The sequence below is a fragment of the Mus musculus genome, chromosome 11 (assembly GCF_000001635.26).
Source record: "Mus musculus strain C57BL/6J chromosome 11, GRCm38.p6 C57BL/6J".
Classification (NCBI taxonomy): Eukaryota; Metazoa; Chordata; class Mammalia; order Rodentia; family Muridae; genus Mus; species Mus musculus.
The window spans coordinates 67,326,370-67,340,118 of NC_000077.6; the positions used below are offsets into that span (position 1 = coordinate 67,326,370).

The 13,749-nt window shown below is 44.0% G+C and overlaps 1 protein-coding gene across 1 annotated transcript in view; it reads left to right on the forward strand.

The window, feature by feature from the left end:
• Nucleotides 1–733: 733 nt before the first annotated feature.
• Myh13 (myosin, heavy polypeptide 13, skeletal muscle) overlaps nucleotides 734–13,749 on the forward strand; it is a 44,485-nt gene continuing 31,469 nt past the window's right edge. The window contains exons 1-10 of the mRNA NM_001081250.2: nucleotides 734–937; nucleotides 2,581–2,724; nucleotides 2,806–2,962; nucleotides 4,497–4,524; nucleotides 4,615–4,726; nucleotides 6,132–6,224; nucleotides 8,180–8,243; nucleotides 8,334–8,432; nucleotides 8,530–8,633; nucleotides 11,272–11,410. Of these exons, the coding sequence (NP_001074719.1) occupies nucleotides 734–937; nucleotides 2,581–2,724; nucleotides 2,806–2,962; nucleotides 4,497–4,524; nucleotides 4,615–4,726; nucleotides 6,132–6,224; nucleotides 8,180–8,243; nucleotides 8,334–8,432; nucleotides 8,530–8,633; nucleotides 11,272–11,410 (1,144 nt within the window). The remainder of the gene's footprint in view (nucleotides 938–2,580; nucleotides 2,725–2,805; nucleotides 2,963–4,496; nucleotides 4,525–4,614; nucleotides 4,727–6,131; nucleotides 6,225–8,179; nucleotides 8,244–8,333; nucleotides 8,433–8,529; nucleotides 8,634–11,271; nucleotides 11,411–13,749) is intronic.

Below are 13,749 nucleotides of genomic sequence, written 5' to 3' on the forward strand. Positions count from 1 at the left end.
CTCCCTGAGAATCCTAATACCATGCAAATTCTGTCTTAGTTGTCTTACGGTCTGAGAGTCCATATTTTCTGACACCCCCCAACCCTGCCATGGGATAGCTTAAACCAAGAGGATGAAGTGACAGTGTCTATCAGAGAAAGCACTCTGGATTAACAGCAGCCACATCACCTGGAAACTTGCTAGAATGCCAGTTTTCAGCTCACCATATCCTCATGTAGCTGGCTGAGGCCCAGCTAGCTGCTTTCACTGGTCCCTAGAGGGATCCAACACATGTTGAGGTTTGAACTGCTTGCACTGGGTCAGCATGTCTTCCGTTAGTTACATTGTTACCTAAACAAGTGCAATGAATCTTTATGTTCCTGTCAGTGTGTGAGCACTGAGCTGTGTGAACTTTCTATTAGGTATCATTGGCACTCCAAAAGCTATTCCCTAATTTACATAACGGCCTGGGGTAGCACTGAAGTCACACAGTTCAAGCAGGATGAATCATTCATGAGGTGCTTTGCCTTCTTCACTGAACACTTGCCTGCCTTGAACTGGCCAACTGATGTTCCCCTAGACCTGGCTGTAGATCTCTCAGCCAGGTTTGCTCCAAGAGCTCCTGAGTCTTCACCCCCCCACACACACACACTGAATAGGAATAGGGGAGGGGCAAATAAAGTACTTACCCAAGCTCAAGCCTCAGAAGTCCCCATCTTTTCAGTCCCCATCCCTCCCTCCGCCCCCTGCAGTCATGAGTTCAGACGCAGAGATGGCCATATTTGGAGAAGCCGCTCCCTACCTCCGAAAACCAGAGAAGGAGAGGATCGAGGCTCAGAACCGCCCATTCGACTCGAAGAAAGCCTGCTTTGCTGTGGATGATAAAGAAATGTACGTGAAAGGCATGATCCAAAGCAGGGAAAATGACAAAGTCATTGTCAAGACCCTAGACGACCGGGTGAGTGTTGATCTTTAATAATGTAGGCATCGAAGCTTTCCTCTGGAATGGACTGGCTAGGCTTGCATGCTGGGCCAGAACCATCTGGAGACAGGATACAACTTAGGTTTTGCCATTCTGTGGTGGAGGAGCTAGAGAAGGCTGCCAGTGCCATGCCTTTCCTTCTGCCTCTTCCCTTTGAGGATTTGGGCTGTGAGGATTTGGTGGTGTTTGCTTTGGTGGAATAGAGAAGGTAACAGTAGAAGAGCCTGGACTACTTAAAAGAGAGTGGTGCTGGTTGCTGGGCCCACTCAGTACAAGCTCTGGCTGAAGAGGGAGTCCTACAGGGCAAGCTCAAAGGAGTGGATAATCACAGCACACTCTTTGGTTCAATCCTTATTGGACATCCACCAGATCTCAGCTGTGGTGTCAGTCACTCTGTAAATCTATGTCAGTTGTGGAACCCACTTCTTCCAAGTTTACAGTCTGATGTAAGAGATGTGGGTTGGGAACGAACACCAGTTTTAATGCTAGTACAGCAAACAGATCTCATTTATAGGTTTTATCATTGAAGTTAACCTCTGATTCTAACTCTTTTCACTGAACTGGGGGGAAAATAACCCTGGTCTTTGAGTCATTTTGGGGCTGTCCCCAGCTTCAGAGCTGTGCCCCATTTTCATAACCTTACAGAGAGTCACCCTGGACCCACTGCCTTTCTGGTGGATCACCCAGAAATGAGTGTCAGTTCCGAAACTATCAGAATAGAGAGGCCTCCTTTCTCTCCACTGTGGGCCATCTTAGGTGTCTCTCTGTAGGCTCAGATAGGATAGAAGGGCCTTCCTTCCTCATGAACTTTAACCTACACCAGCCAGTCTCCTTCCATTAACCTCAAAGCTCTTCTAAGGGCTTCAGTTTTAGGAGAATAAAAGCCAGAAAACCTTCTTGGCTCTCTCTTTTGCCCTACTTTCTGTGTCTCCCGAGAATGAAGTGCGGAGCCAATTATATGCTTCAGTAGGAAGGAAAGGTGGGAGAAACTCGGAGAGGTGAAATTCAGTAATTGTCTCCAAATACTTTTCAACCACGAACCATCGTACCTGTCCAAATGTTTAACGATGACAGGCAGAGATACAAGCAATTATCAGAGCTTTGAAGAAACAGGTGAAAGGAAATGGGGCATGAGATTGGGCACCTGAGTGGAGCTCTGAGGGTTTCTTTCTAGAGAAAACATCAATGAAGATATTCTAAAGAAGCCGATATGAACAGGACACAGAGGCAGGAAAGCCCAGAACACATGAGAAAGAAAAGTTCCTTAACATTTGTCTTGTCACAGCACTCAGAGCAACAGGTTAAACCAAGACAACGTCCCTTGACTTTAGCTATCCTAAGATCTATCTGGCAATTCTGAAGGCCAACTACTCTTTAGCTTTACATACCAGATATTCCTTCTGGGCACACACAATGCCAGGCTGGTCTGGGAGGCACCAGACTAGAATCAGGTTAACCAAGGGGAGTTATTGCTAGGTCATCTCCAGGCACAGAAATGATCCATTAAGTTGTGGCAACGCCCTCACTCTGCTGCAGTATCTCACTATGCCGCGCCTACCCCAGGAGAGAACAGGTCAGTGACGCTGCACCCTCGCCTTGCTTTTCCTCGTTCTACCCAGGAGCTCACTCTGAACAGTGACCAAGTCTTCCCCATGAACCCCCCTAAGTTTGACAAGATCGAGGACATGGCCATGATGACCCACCTGCACGAGCCCGCTGTGCTGTACAATCTCAAAGAGCGTTATGCAGCCTGGATGATCTATGTGAGAGCCTTTTGACCTCTTTCTATTTTGCTGCCTCTCTGAGGAAAAAACAAGATCCTTAATCTTTTGAATTTCCCACAGACCTACTCAGGCCTCTTCTGTGTCACCGTCAACCCCTACAAGTGGCTGCCGGTGTACAACCCTGAGGTGGTGGCGGCCTACCGAGGCAAAAAGCGCCAGGAGGCCCCACCCCACATCTTCTCCATCTCTGACAATGCCTACCAGTTCATGCTAACAGGTAAGTGAAGCCTTTGATTTGTATGATTGTAAGGCATTATTGGCCTAGTGTTTGGGCCCTTATATACCCCACACATCTAAACAATACAGTAGCAGCCAGCATGAACTTGGGAGCCTCAGATGACTTGGGGGTGAATATTCCAAGCCATGGCACTTTTATTATAGTAGTCATGGTGAAGGGCAAAGCCAGGGGTTCTTTCTGAAGCATTCTAAACCCATGCTCATTTCTGGGGGTGGGGGTGCATTGTAGAACACAAGGACACTGCTCTTCTATATTCCCAACTTACCCTGCTATGGGTACATTTAGACGAGACTCCCCAAACACTCGGGGAATGCAAAGTTGGAGAGATGCATAGAGCAGACTTCTCTGACCTTCCCAAGAAGTAGGTACGTGGTGACATTGTCACATCACTATGCCCAACGCCACTTGTCTGCTCAACTTTCACCCGAATTGACTTGCCACAAACAGAGGAAGTGAGCTGTTACGATCAGCTGTTACCTTAAGAAGCAAATGGCACCTTTACAGTCCTCACCATTTCTCCAATGCCTTTCTTCTACACGAATCGAATTTACACTGTTAAAGGGAAGAGTCACATCGTTGTTCGTATCGGCTTTGCTTTGGCCACTGTGATACAAAGCTACAGGCTGGGCATCTTAATGAGAAATACATTTGCCTCACTGTTGCAGAAGCTAATGGTCTGAAATCAAAGACATCATTGGGGTTGGTTCTTTGTAAGGATCATGAGAGAAGATATGTTCGACTTGTTCACCCTGCTTCTGTGCTTTGTAGGTGACTTTTGGTGTTGCTTGGCTTGTAGAGATGTCCCCTTCCTCTCTGCCTTCCCTTGCCCCGGTGTTCTCTCCATGTGCATACGCCTTCATTTTTTCTCATTCTTCAGAGACACAGTGATGTGGTGTTGTCTTTATGAGCACATGTCTTCATTTGTTCCCGTGTTACAAGGACACAGTGATATGGATCAGGTCTCAGCCTGTGCCAGTCTGACCCCATCTTTAATAACATCGGAGTCTCATTTATATTTTATTTCCAAATGAGGTCATGTTCTGAGGTCCTGAGGGTTAGATCTTCAATATAAAAATTTTTGAGTGCTACAATTTGGCTCACATGCTCTCATAAATGAAAAAAATCACTTTATGCAGGTAGAAAACCTAGACCAAAAAATTGAAATGGCATTCAATCAGCTAAAACGTGTGGCCTCTCAATAGCTCATATTGCTTCCCTTGTTAAAAGCAATATGAGAACACTCCAGCAAGGAGTGCAGATCTACAGACATAAATACCCTTTACACGGTGGGGCTCCATATTCATTTCCAGGCTCCTGCCCATGTCCAGCATCCCACTTTCAAGGAATCTGCATAAACTCCCCCATGATGCTTTGACATGCCTATGCCTCACCCCTAGCAGACAGCAAAGTCAGAGCTTGTGTTCTGGGAGTCCTGGAAGGGTTGCCTGTTTCTTAATCTACCTGTTCTGTTACTTATGCGATTGATTTGTTTTTTTTTTTTCTGTTTCTCTAGATCGAGATAACCAATCCATCTTGATCACGTGAGTTAGCCCATGTTCACACCACAATGGTTTTAGAGCCCGCACCTCCTCTTCTACTTCTTTTTAATCCCATTTATTTTTAATTGACAGTGGAGAATCTGGGGCTGGAAAGACAGTGAACACGAAGCGTGTCATCCAATACTTTGCAACAATTGCAGTCACCGGGGACAAGAAGAAAGAGCAGCAGCCGGGCAAAATGCAGGTAAGGAGTACTATGGTACCAAAGGCTTGTTAGAATAAATATACCTGAAATATTAGGTGCATATCAAAGGTATGAGAGATGCACACTCAAAAGAGATAGCTCAATAGGACCAGATTTTTTTTGGTCCCTTTGTGGTTTTATATAGAAAAACTTTCATACCATTGTGTACACATTTTTCTATAACTGAAGTATCCTCCAGTTCTCTGAAAATGCCAACCAAGATCCTACAGCTCAATTTAATTCTGACACTACCTTCAGGGACATAACATCACATCCCACAAGTTAAAGGCTCAGACTCCCAAGCCCCAGTTCCTACAACCTGTACTTCTAGCCAACTTCTTAAAAGTCAAGAGTTCCTGCCATCTTCTCTGTGGCTAAAGTGGCTCACAGAATGGGAGCTATGTTCCTTACATTGATTAATTTATCATAAAGGATAAAACTCAGGAACACTCAGAGGGAAGAGATGCACAGATTACTATATTGGAAGAGAAGTCAGGAGTTGCAATGCCCTTTATAGGCCTGTCACCTTCCAGGCCCTCCCTTGGTTCATCAATCTAGAATCTCTCTAAACCCCTCTGGTTAAGGATCCTCACAGGGGTTCCATTAGCTAGCGATCAGTGACCAGCTCAGACTTCACTCTCTCTCCCCCTAAACCTCCAAGCCTCTAATCATGTGAAGCCCTTGTCCTGAGGCTTCAGCTCAGCTGCAACACATATAACACCATATCATATCATTACTATACCACACCACACCACATAACTTCAGAAACCCCAAAGGTTTTAGGCGTGCCGGGAAACTGAACAAAGACCAAGATACATGTCTAAGTCACAGTCACATATGAGGTGGTCCTGTCTGTGCAGACCTGTGTCTACCTAGCACCAACTCCATGAGCAACAGCTGAGTGGTCTTGAACAACTTCACAGCGCCCTTTAAGGGAATGATTAGGAGAACCATGGGTTTTCAAAAGGGGACACACTCCAGAATCACCGAGAGGACTTCTTAACAAGGCTCGTGAGACTCTAGACTTAGGATTCCTTGCTGACTAGGTCTCAGGTGCACCTTCTCCTGTTTTACTGATGTGCATGTTCACAAAACAAAACAAAACAAAACATGATTTATGATGAAGCATCACTAGAAAAGGAAGCTTGTGGAAACAGAGGGAACAATGTTCCAGCCTGGAGTCTGCCACAGCCAGAAGTCACTCCAAGGCTACCCTAACAAAAGACTCTCCAGGAGGGGAACCCTGAAACTCCTCTGGAGGGCTATCCACACATCAGAACTGACAACTAGTCAGGGGTGATATCCCTCTTAGGACTCTGCCCAGAGCACGCAGTTTCCATCCACCAAACACCCATCCCAGAAGATAGCCCAGGTTCTCCCCATTCCTCTCTTGACTTGTTACTAGGGAACGCTGGAGGATCAGATCATCCAAGCCAACCCCCTGCTGGAGGCCTTTGGAAACGCCAAGACCGTGAGGAACGACAACTCCTCCAGATTTGTAAGTCCCAGATGGGTTTTCAACTCCCAACCCAATTACACCCATCTGTTAAATTCTAGACAGGAAAATTTGCTACAGATGCTAAGATACACTGAGCCTTGGTCTACCCTTACAAAATTCAGATCAATTGATCCAAGAGGAGTTAGAAAGGTTTTGGCTTATTCCTGGCCAAAAAAAAAAAAAAAAAGATTTAACCAACTCCCTTTAGCTAGTGAACACCCCTTCACAGTAGGCTGAAGTCACTGAGACTCAGTCAGGCTCCACAAGTAAGGAGAAATCATTTATATCAAATTGGCCTCTGTAGGTGGAAGAGTGTATTTTCTTTTTAAATTTCTCTGCAAGTGTCCATATGCACATTTGAGGAGGCTACAACAAGATATCATCTTTATCACTTTCTATTTCCCTCGAGATAGGGTTTCTCACTGAACTGGATGCTTTTGGTTTCAGCCACAGTCCTAGGCAGCAACCTCTCAGGATCATCTTGGCGGTGTTCTATGTATTACCCATGATGCTGGGGTAACAGGCAATTGGAGTCATGCTTTGTGATTTGAAGTATTTTTTTTTTAACGAAAAAGTTGGTTGACTTAGCCACAGAAACTTCAGTATGACTTAAATTAGCAAACTTGACCTCCTCCATCCAGGTCAGGAGACCCTGGGAGGAGGGGCCAGTGAGTGAGGGCAGGAAAGGAGACTAGAAACTAGAATGGCTTGGTATTACCAATACTGAAAGATATAGTCCAACGTCCAGAATTTCATTTAAGATGAGCTCAACTTATTTACTCCCATGCTTGCACATTAATAAACACTCATTCCTCTATTTAACTGTCCTAGCCAAAGGAACGAGCAGTCAGAGGGTGGCTGTTCTACACACCCAGGTCAGGTTGCTTATTGTGTGGACCTTTAGTGAAGGCAATGCCTTTGGGAACTTTGCATCAGTACACTCTTAGTCATGAGGCCTTTTCATCTGACTCAGAGTCACAATCACATCTGTCTACTCTCATCCAGACTAACCATTCCAGGCTAAGGGGTGACATCCATTGTCCTTTTCTGAGGACTTCTCTAGCTTTTCATAGATTATTCATGAAACTCTGAAAAACTTTTAAGAACTGAACACATTGCAGAATGTATAAGGAAATAAAAACGGCAAGACTTTTGCCCTCAGATGAACTCACAGTATAGGAGAGGGCCAGTTAAGTGCACCAGTGTAAGAAAAAAGTACATACAATGTGCATGCTACTCTTCTAAATTATACATCGATACAATTTTACAACTATGTCATATAAATAACACATAAATAGTTTGTTTATTTCACATTTTGCATATAGTGTTTTATATACGCGTGTGTGTTTGAAAGAGAGAGAGAGAGAGAGAGAGAGAGAGAGAGAGAGAGAGAGAGAGAGAGAAAGAAGGGATAACACGGAACCTGAGTTGTTCATTTGGGAGATAGGGAGACTGGCCTGGGGCTGAGCCTGGAAGATGGATTTGCCATTAGGAAATAGCATGTAAAACTGAGGTGAGAAATCTTAGAAGTAGCCTCTAGAGGCAAAACAGAAACCAGGAAGACAGCTTTTATGGATTCTAAGGTGTTAGGAAGAGTGTGAGAACACAGAGATGAGACAATTAACACAGACACAGTTCCAAGCAGAGAGTCAGCGAGTGAAGGAGGCAATCCATCAATCCTTGATGTGACCCAAGCAGAGAAATCAGAAAATGAGCCTGCAGGCTTCCCCACAGTTGCAGGAGCAGGGTCAGCACTTTGAGCAGAATTCTCAGAACCTTGGAGGACCCAGTCTGGGAACATGGGTGTCAGGGAACCAGAGAGGAAGAAAGTATCTGTGCTTCTGCCATCTCTCCCAGCCATGCCCCTCTACCCACTTCCTACTCATGGATGGTAGCATCTCTCAGAGAATCAGAGGCAGCAAAAGTAACTTGTTCGTCAACCTGTTGTTGGACAGGGGAAGTTCATTCGGATCCACTTTGGAGCCACAGGGAAGCTAGCATCAGCGGACATCGAAACCTGTGAGTCTACACAATGCACAAAAACAATGCTTAGCTAAATGTGCCTCTAAAGATTTTGCAATCATATGATTGTTGTTGTTGTTACCTTAGATCTCCTGGAAAAATCCAGAGTGACATTCCAGTTATCCAGTGAAAGAAGCTATCACATTTTTTATCAAATCATGTCAAATAAGAAGCCAGAACTAATTGGTAAGCTCAGAGGTGTTCTTAGCTTCTTGACCAGTAGTGAGAATGGTACCCAGACTTAACACTGCCTGAGGTGTTAAAGGCTCTCTATCTTTTACAGACTTGCTTCTGATTTCAACCAACCCCTTCGACTTCCCTTTCGTGAGCCAAGGAGAGGTCACAGTAGCTAGCATCGATGACAGCGAGGAATTGTTGGCCACTGATGTAAGCACGTATTTATTTGTTTGCATAGAGTAATACAGAGTTTGTGAGCTGAGGGGCATCTTAGCAAGCTCATGGGAAAATGGGGAATGCAGAGATACTAACCTGATTGGACTCACAGATTGCCCCCCCCCCCACCAAATTGCAATGCTTCAAAATGGGATCCACAAAGTTCTACAAGGCAGGCTACCAGTTCTACTCTCTACCATTTTGATATAAATCTCTTTTGCATTCATAATGTGTGTGGACATCTGTTGGAAGTCTTCATATTGCAGAAAAGTACAAAAAGGGCAAAAAGAGACCCTCCACTCTGCAGTGGAATCTTCATTTTCCTTTCTACCTTTATCCTAGACTCATCCCAGGCACCATCCTCAGCACACGGGGCAGACATGTAAGCTTTATCTGTAGGGATGCCCTGCAGATCTAATCACGTTAACAGTAATAACTAAATGTGTCGAGCACATCACAGAGACAACTAGCTTTACTTTTACAATTCAGTTAAGTCCTAAAAGCATCTTTGACATGTATATCACCATTTCCCCATTTTATGGATGTGGAAAACTGACTCTTAGAGTCCTAAAAGAAACTACACAACTTGCCTGAAGGTCTGTCTGTAAATGGAAACATGTCTAAACCCAAGTGTGCCCAACCAGGAGTGGAGTTCATCTCCGCTTTTCTTGGCTCCACTCTCATAGAAGCTTCAGAGGCTACAGAAATGAATCTTATCCTTCAGCAGGGCCCATCTAGCACCCGTCATCCTTAGCTTTATTCTGTGATGTTTCCAGGTAGAACTCATTGTCTAAAGCAAGTAGAAAATGTTCATGATCGAATAAGCCAAAGATAATGGTTTCCCCAGGCTTCAGTGTGTGAACACGAAGAAGAATCAGATTAAAAACTGGTGCTTCAGCCCCAGAGGAAGGATCTCCTACGGTGTCGATGGCAAATTAGTTTTCTGCCAATCCTTGCATCTTGATCCTTGGACACTCACATTCTTTCTGTGGAGTGTCATACTCTTTGCCCTCGCTCACCTGTGTACTTTAAGGACTCTTATAGACTACACTGCTTAAGTCAGTGTAAATGATACACAGTTGCATTGTATAGGCATGAGCGTAGATCATGCATGTGGCCAAAGGCAGCTGTGGATATGACCCAACACAAAAGCATAAACTTACTCTTAAAATTATCAGGTTGTTTTGCCTTTAAAAAAATTTCCCAGTTCTCAAACATGAACTTTATAGATTACAACATCATATCCAACATCAAAATATCTGGAAAATAGAAAAGCTTGTATAACATGCTTAGTGCAGTGAACTTTCCCCTCAAATAGTTTTAGTTGTTGTTGGTTGAATCCACAGATGAGGGCCCATCACACCAAAGGTCTCTCATGTCTACACCTTCACTCTTCCACTGTTCTCACTATTGGTGGCATTTCTCTTGAGTGGCAGTTAATAGCCTAGGAGAAGAATGCCTTTTGGGGATTGTGTTCCCAAGAGGTTCCCCAAAAAGTAACACTTTCTACTCATCCCTTCTAGAAATTAATGAAAGGGCCTCTCAATCTCCTGCAACAGCTCAATAAAACTTGCTAGGGACCACTGAGGTAAGATGTGAACTCAAGGATGACTACCATGGCCCCATGACCCTTCATTTTTTGCTAGATCCTTTCACGGGCTCTTCATCCCCACAGTGGAGTGTCATTCTAGGAGTGTCTCACTTCTTCAGTATCATCCCCCTGACTCATTTGGTCTATCCTACCAATTCAGACATGTCCAGATGTGTTTCAGCTCCACCAAAGGACATGTGTGGGCTGAAAACCTACTACATAATCAATGTGCACACCCCAGAGAAGAACATTTTTAAAAATCATTTATTACTTATCATTTTATTAGGCTTTATAGTAAGAAGATGGGCAAAATAGTTTTGAAACCAAGTCAGCAAAATCTGGATCCAGACTAGCTCTAGCCCCCATCCCATGGCATCCTCTCTGTAGGACCCTGGGTAGGTTCTCACCCTCAGAGAACCCTACTTCTTCACCCATAAGCCTGCATATCTACAAAGTATGTGGACATGAAGGGTGTACATACACACATATAGTTATACTTCCACATATACATAATATAAACCTACAAGGTATTCATGCAGACTTTATAACATATGGATAGCACCTCACCCAATATCTTATATAAAAGAGGGGTTCTACAAAAATGTGTCCTTAGATCATCTGGAAGTTGGTAATATCTCTGCTGACCTTCCCTTCCAGGTTTTAATATTCTGCAGTAAATTTATTAAATGACTGGCCATACTGGGATTCCCATGTTATAACAACAAACTGAAACTTTTGGAAATATCCCTCTATCACTGCAATTTTCTTCCTTCAGTATCATACGGTGGCTTCAATACCCTCATCCAGAAAATCACCTCATTTATATGTAGTGGGAGAGGTTACAGCTAGTTCTTATCTAATAAAAGAAAATAAATACTCCATTTTCTTCCCGTAATCTCCACTCACCTAAACAAACATATTTATAAAACCAGATTTTAGCTCTAAACTTGACACATCACACACATTCACCCACTCGTGTGAGCAAATGCTGTCTCGTCTGATACACAGTACGGATCCTTGAGCCCCTTCTCTTCCTTTTAGAATGCCATTGACATCCTGGGCTTTAGCCCGGAGGAGAAAGTTGGGATCTACAAGCTGACAGGGGCTGTGATGCATTATGGGAACATGAAGTTCAAACAGAAGCAGAGAGAGGAGCAGGCTGAGCCAGATGGCACGGAAGGTAACTGCCTCTGAGCAGGGAGAGAGGGGGGATTTGATTCCTTACCCATGTTCACGTGTGTCCCAAGCCTAGGCTGTGTGAGATACATGTTGCTGCTCTTCCAAAATTATATGCCCTGCATTTGAGTTGTCCAAGGTTTGTCCTGAATTCATGTCTTAAACCAGTCCACTCATTTCATTAAGATTTATGGTGTCAAATCATCATCTACTCTCAAGACATGCCTGATCTTTGAGGTGGACTTGAGCAGAAGACTATGGCTAAGTGAACTTCACTTTCTCTCTGTGCATACTAACACCAATGCCCAGAATACTGTCCTGATAATGTGAGCTTAATATGAACAACCTCCGCTAAAAAGAGTGTCGAGTTGTCTCCCTCTTATTGCTCCCACCCTGACATCTGCTGAACTTGACCCTGAAGCAAAAACTGGTGACCAAATCTCCCGCTTAGTAATTCTCAACCTGGCTGATGAAACACACACTCTTCATTACACGTAAAGCCACACCCTGCCATACCCACTGAAATCCTAGAAGTAAAATTGAGAGAAATAGGAAGAAAAGAAAGGCAACAGAACTCTTACCACACTGTACGGCCTATTCTTTGGACCTCTCTTCTCTCACATGCAACCTAAAATATTCCTTTACAAAGAGTGAATAATTGTGGGTCAACCTTACAAATTCTTCCTGTTGATTCTATCCCCAAAGTGTAAGGTTCAGGATTGGTTAAGTCTGGAGGCATCAAGAAGGCTCTCTAGCCATGGCTTAACTGTTAGGAAGATCTAAATGACCTTATCAGCATGCTGTTGAGTCTCACCTGATTGGTTTCTATCTGCCTGAATTTATCTCCCATTTGTCAACTTAAAGCCATCTGATGAGCAGCATTACCATGGGTATAATAGCCCACCATATTCCTAGATCCCACCTACACTCAATAGAGGATTATACAAGATGTGCTCCAGGGACACATGTCTTGGGAGCCATCAGTGGTACATGATGGGAAGAGATACTGAGTTCAGAACAGGAATCATGCCTGCCCCAAGATAACGGTGAAAAGCTTCTTGGAGTAGGGGACAGTGAATTGGGCTGTGAAGGATGGGTAGGATTCTGAAAGATGTGGAGAAAGAGGGACACACTGAGGTAAGTAAGGATACAAGAGAAATAATGTGGTGGGAACTGAGGAAGAGGGCTGGTCCACTTTGGCTACAGGGGAAAGAAAAGGATGTGGAAGATTTGCATTTGGAAAACTATATAAGCCACAGACACTCTTCATCAGTTTGTAATCAAGCAAATGCCCCATCCCATGACTGATCTGACAAAGGCAAAGCCTCCTTTGAGGTAACTACTTCCAAGGAGTTTCTAGTTTGTGTCAAGCTAACAGAAACTAACCGGCACATACAAAAGCCATCTGTAGGTGAACTCTCCTGTATAAACGGTGGTAGTTTCTGTGCACTGATGTATACCCTCCAATGTACTGTAAATTATCTCCAGATAACTTTGACATCTACTACCATGTAAATAGTCATGCTATATTGCTCAGGACAGATGCAATGCTGCTGCTGCTGCTGCTGCTGCTGTTGTTGTTGTTGTTGTTGTTGTTGTTGTTGTTGTTGTTGTTGTTGTTTTGAGACAGGATCCCTGGCTAGTCTAGAACTCACTCTATAGACCATGGTGGTCTGAAGTTAACAGTGCTCCACCTGGCTCCTAGGTGCTGGGATTAAAGGTGTGAGTCACTGTCACTGGCAATGCATGGTTTCTTAAGTATTACATTTATTTGGGGGGATGTGAGGAAGTTGTACTCCAGGGTCCATGTGGTGAGGTTTGAGAACAACTTGCAGAATTCAGTTCTCTCCTTTTATTGTGTGAGTCCTAGGGCTCAAATTCAGGTTATTGGGTCTGGAGCAAACACCCTTACCTGCTAGGCAATCTAACAAGCTCAGACTTAATTCTTTCTCTTAGCATTTTCAACTCATGGTTGGTGGGATCTACAGGTGTTACAATATAACTAATATGCTTTTTGGTTTGGGTTTTGTTGTTGTTGTTGTTGTTTTGAGACAGGCTCTCTCTATGTAGTCCTACCAGTCCTGGAACTTGCTATATAGACCAGGCTGACCTTGAACTCAGAGGTTTGCCCGTCATTTACTCCCAAGTGCTGAGATTAAAGGAGTGTACCACTGTTCCCAGATGACAAATGTGTTTATGAAGTTGAAAATTAGTAGGTAAAAAAATCAGTCAAGATGCATATTGTCTGGGCATGTAGCTCAGTAGTAGAGCATAGTAGACATCCTCGACACCATAGGAAATAGAAAAAGGAAGAAAAAATGCCAAGCTTACTATTTACAAAGC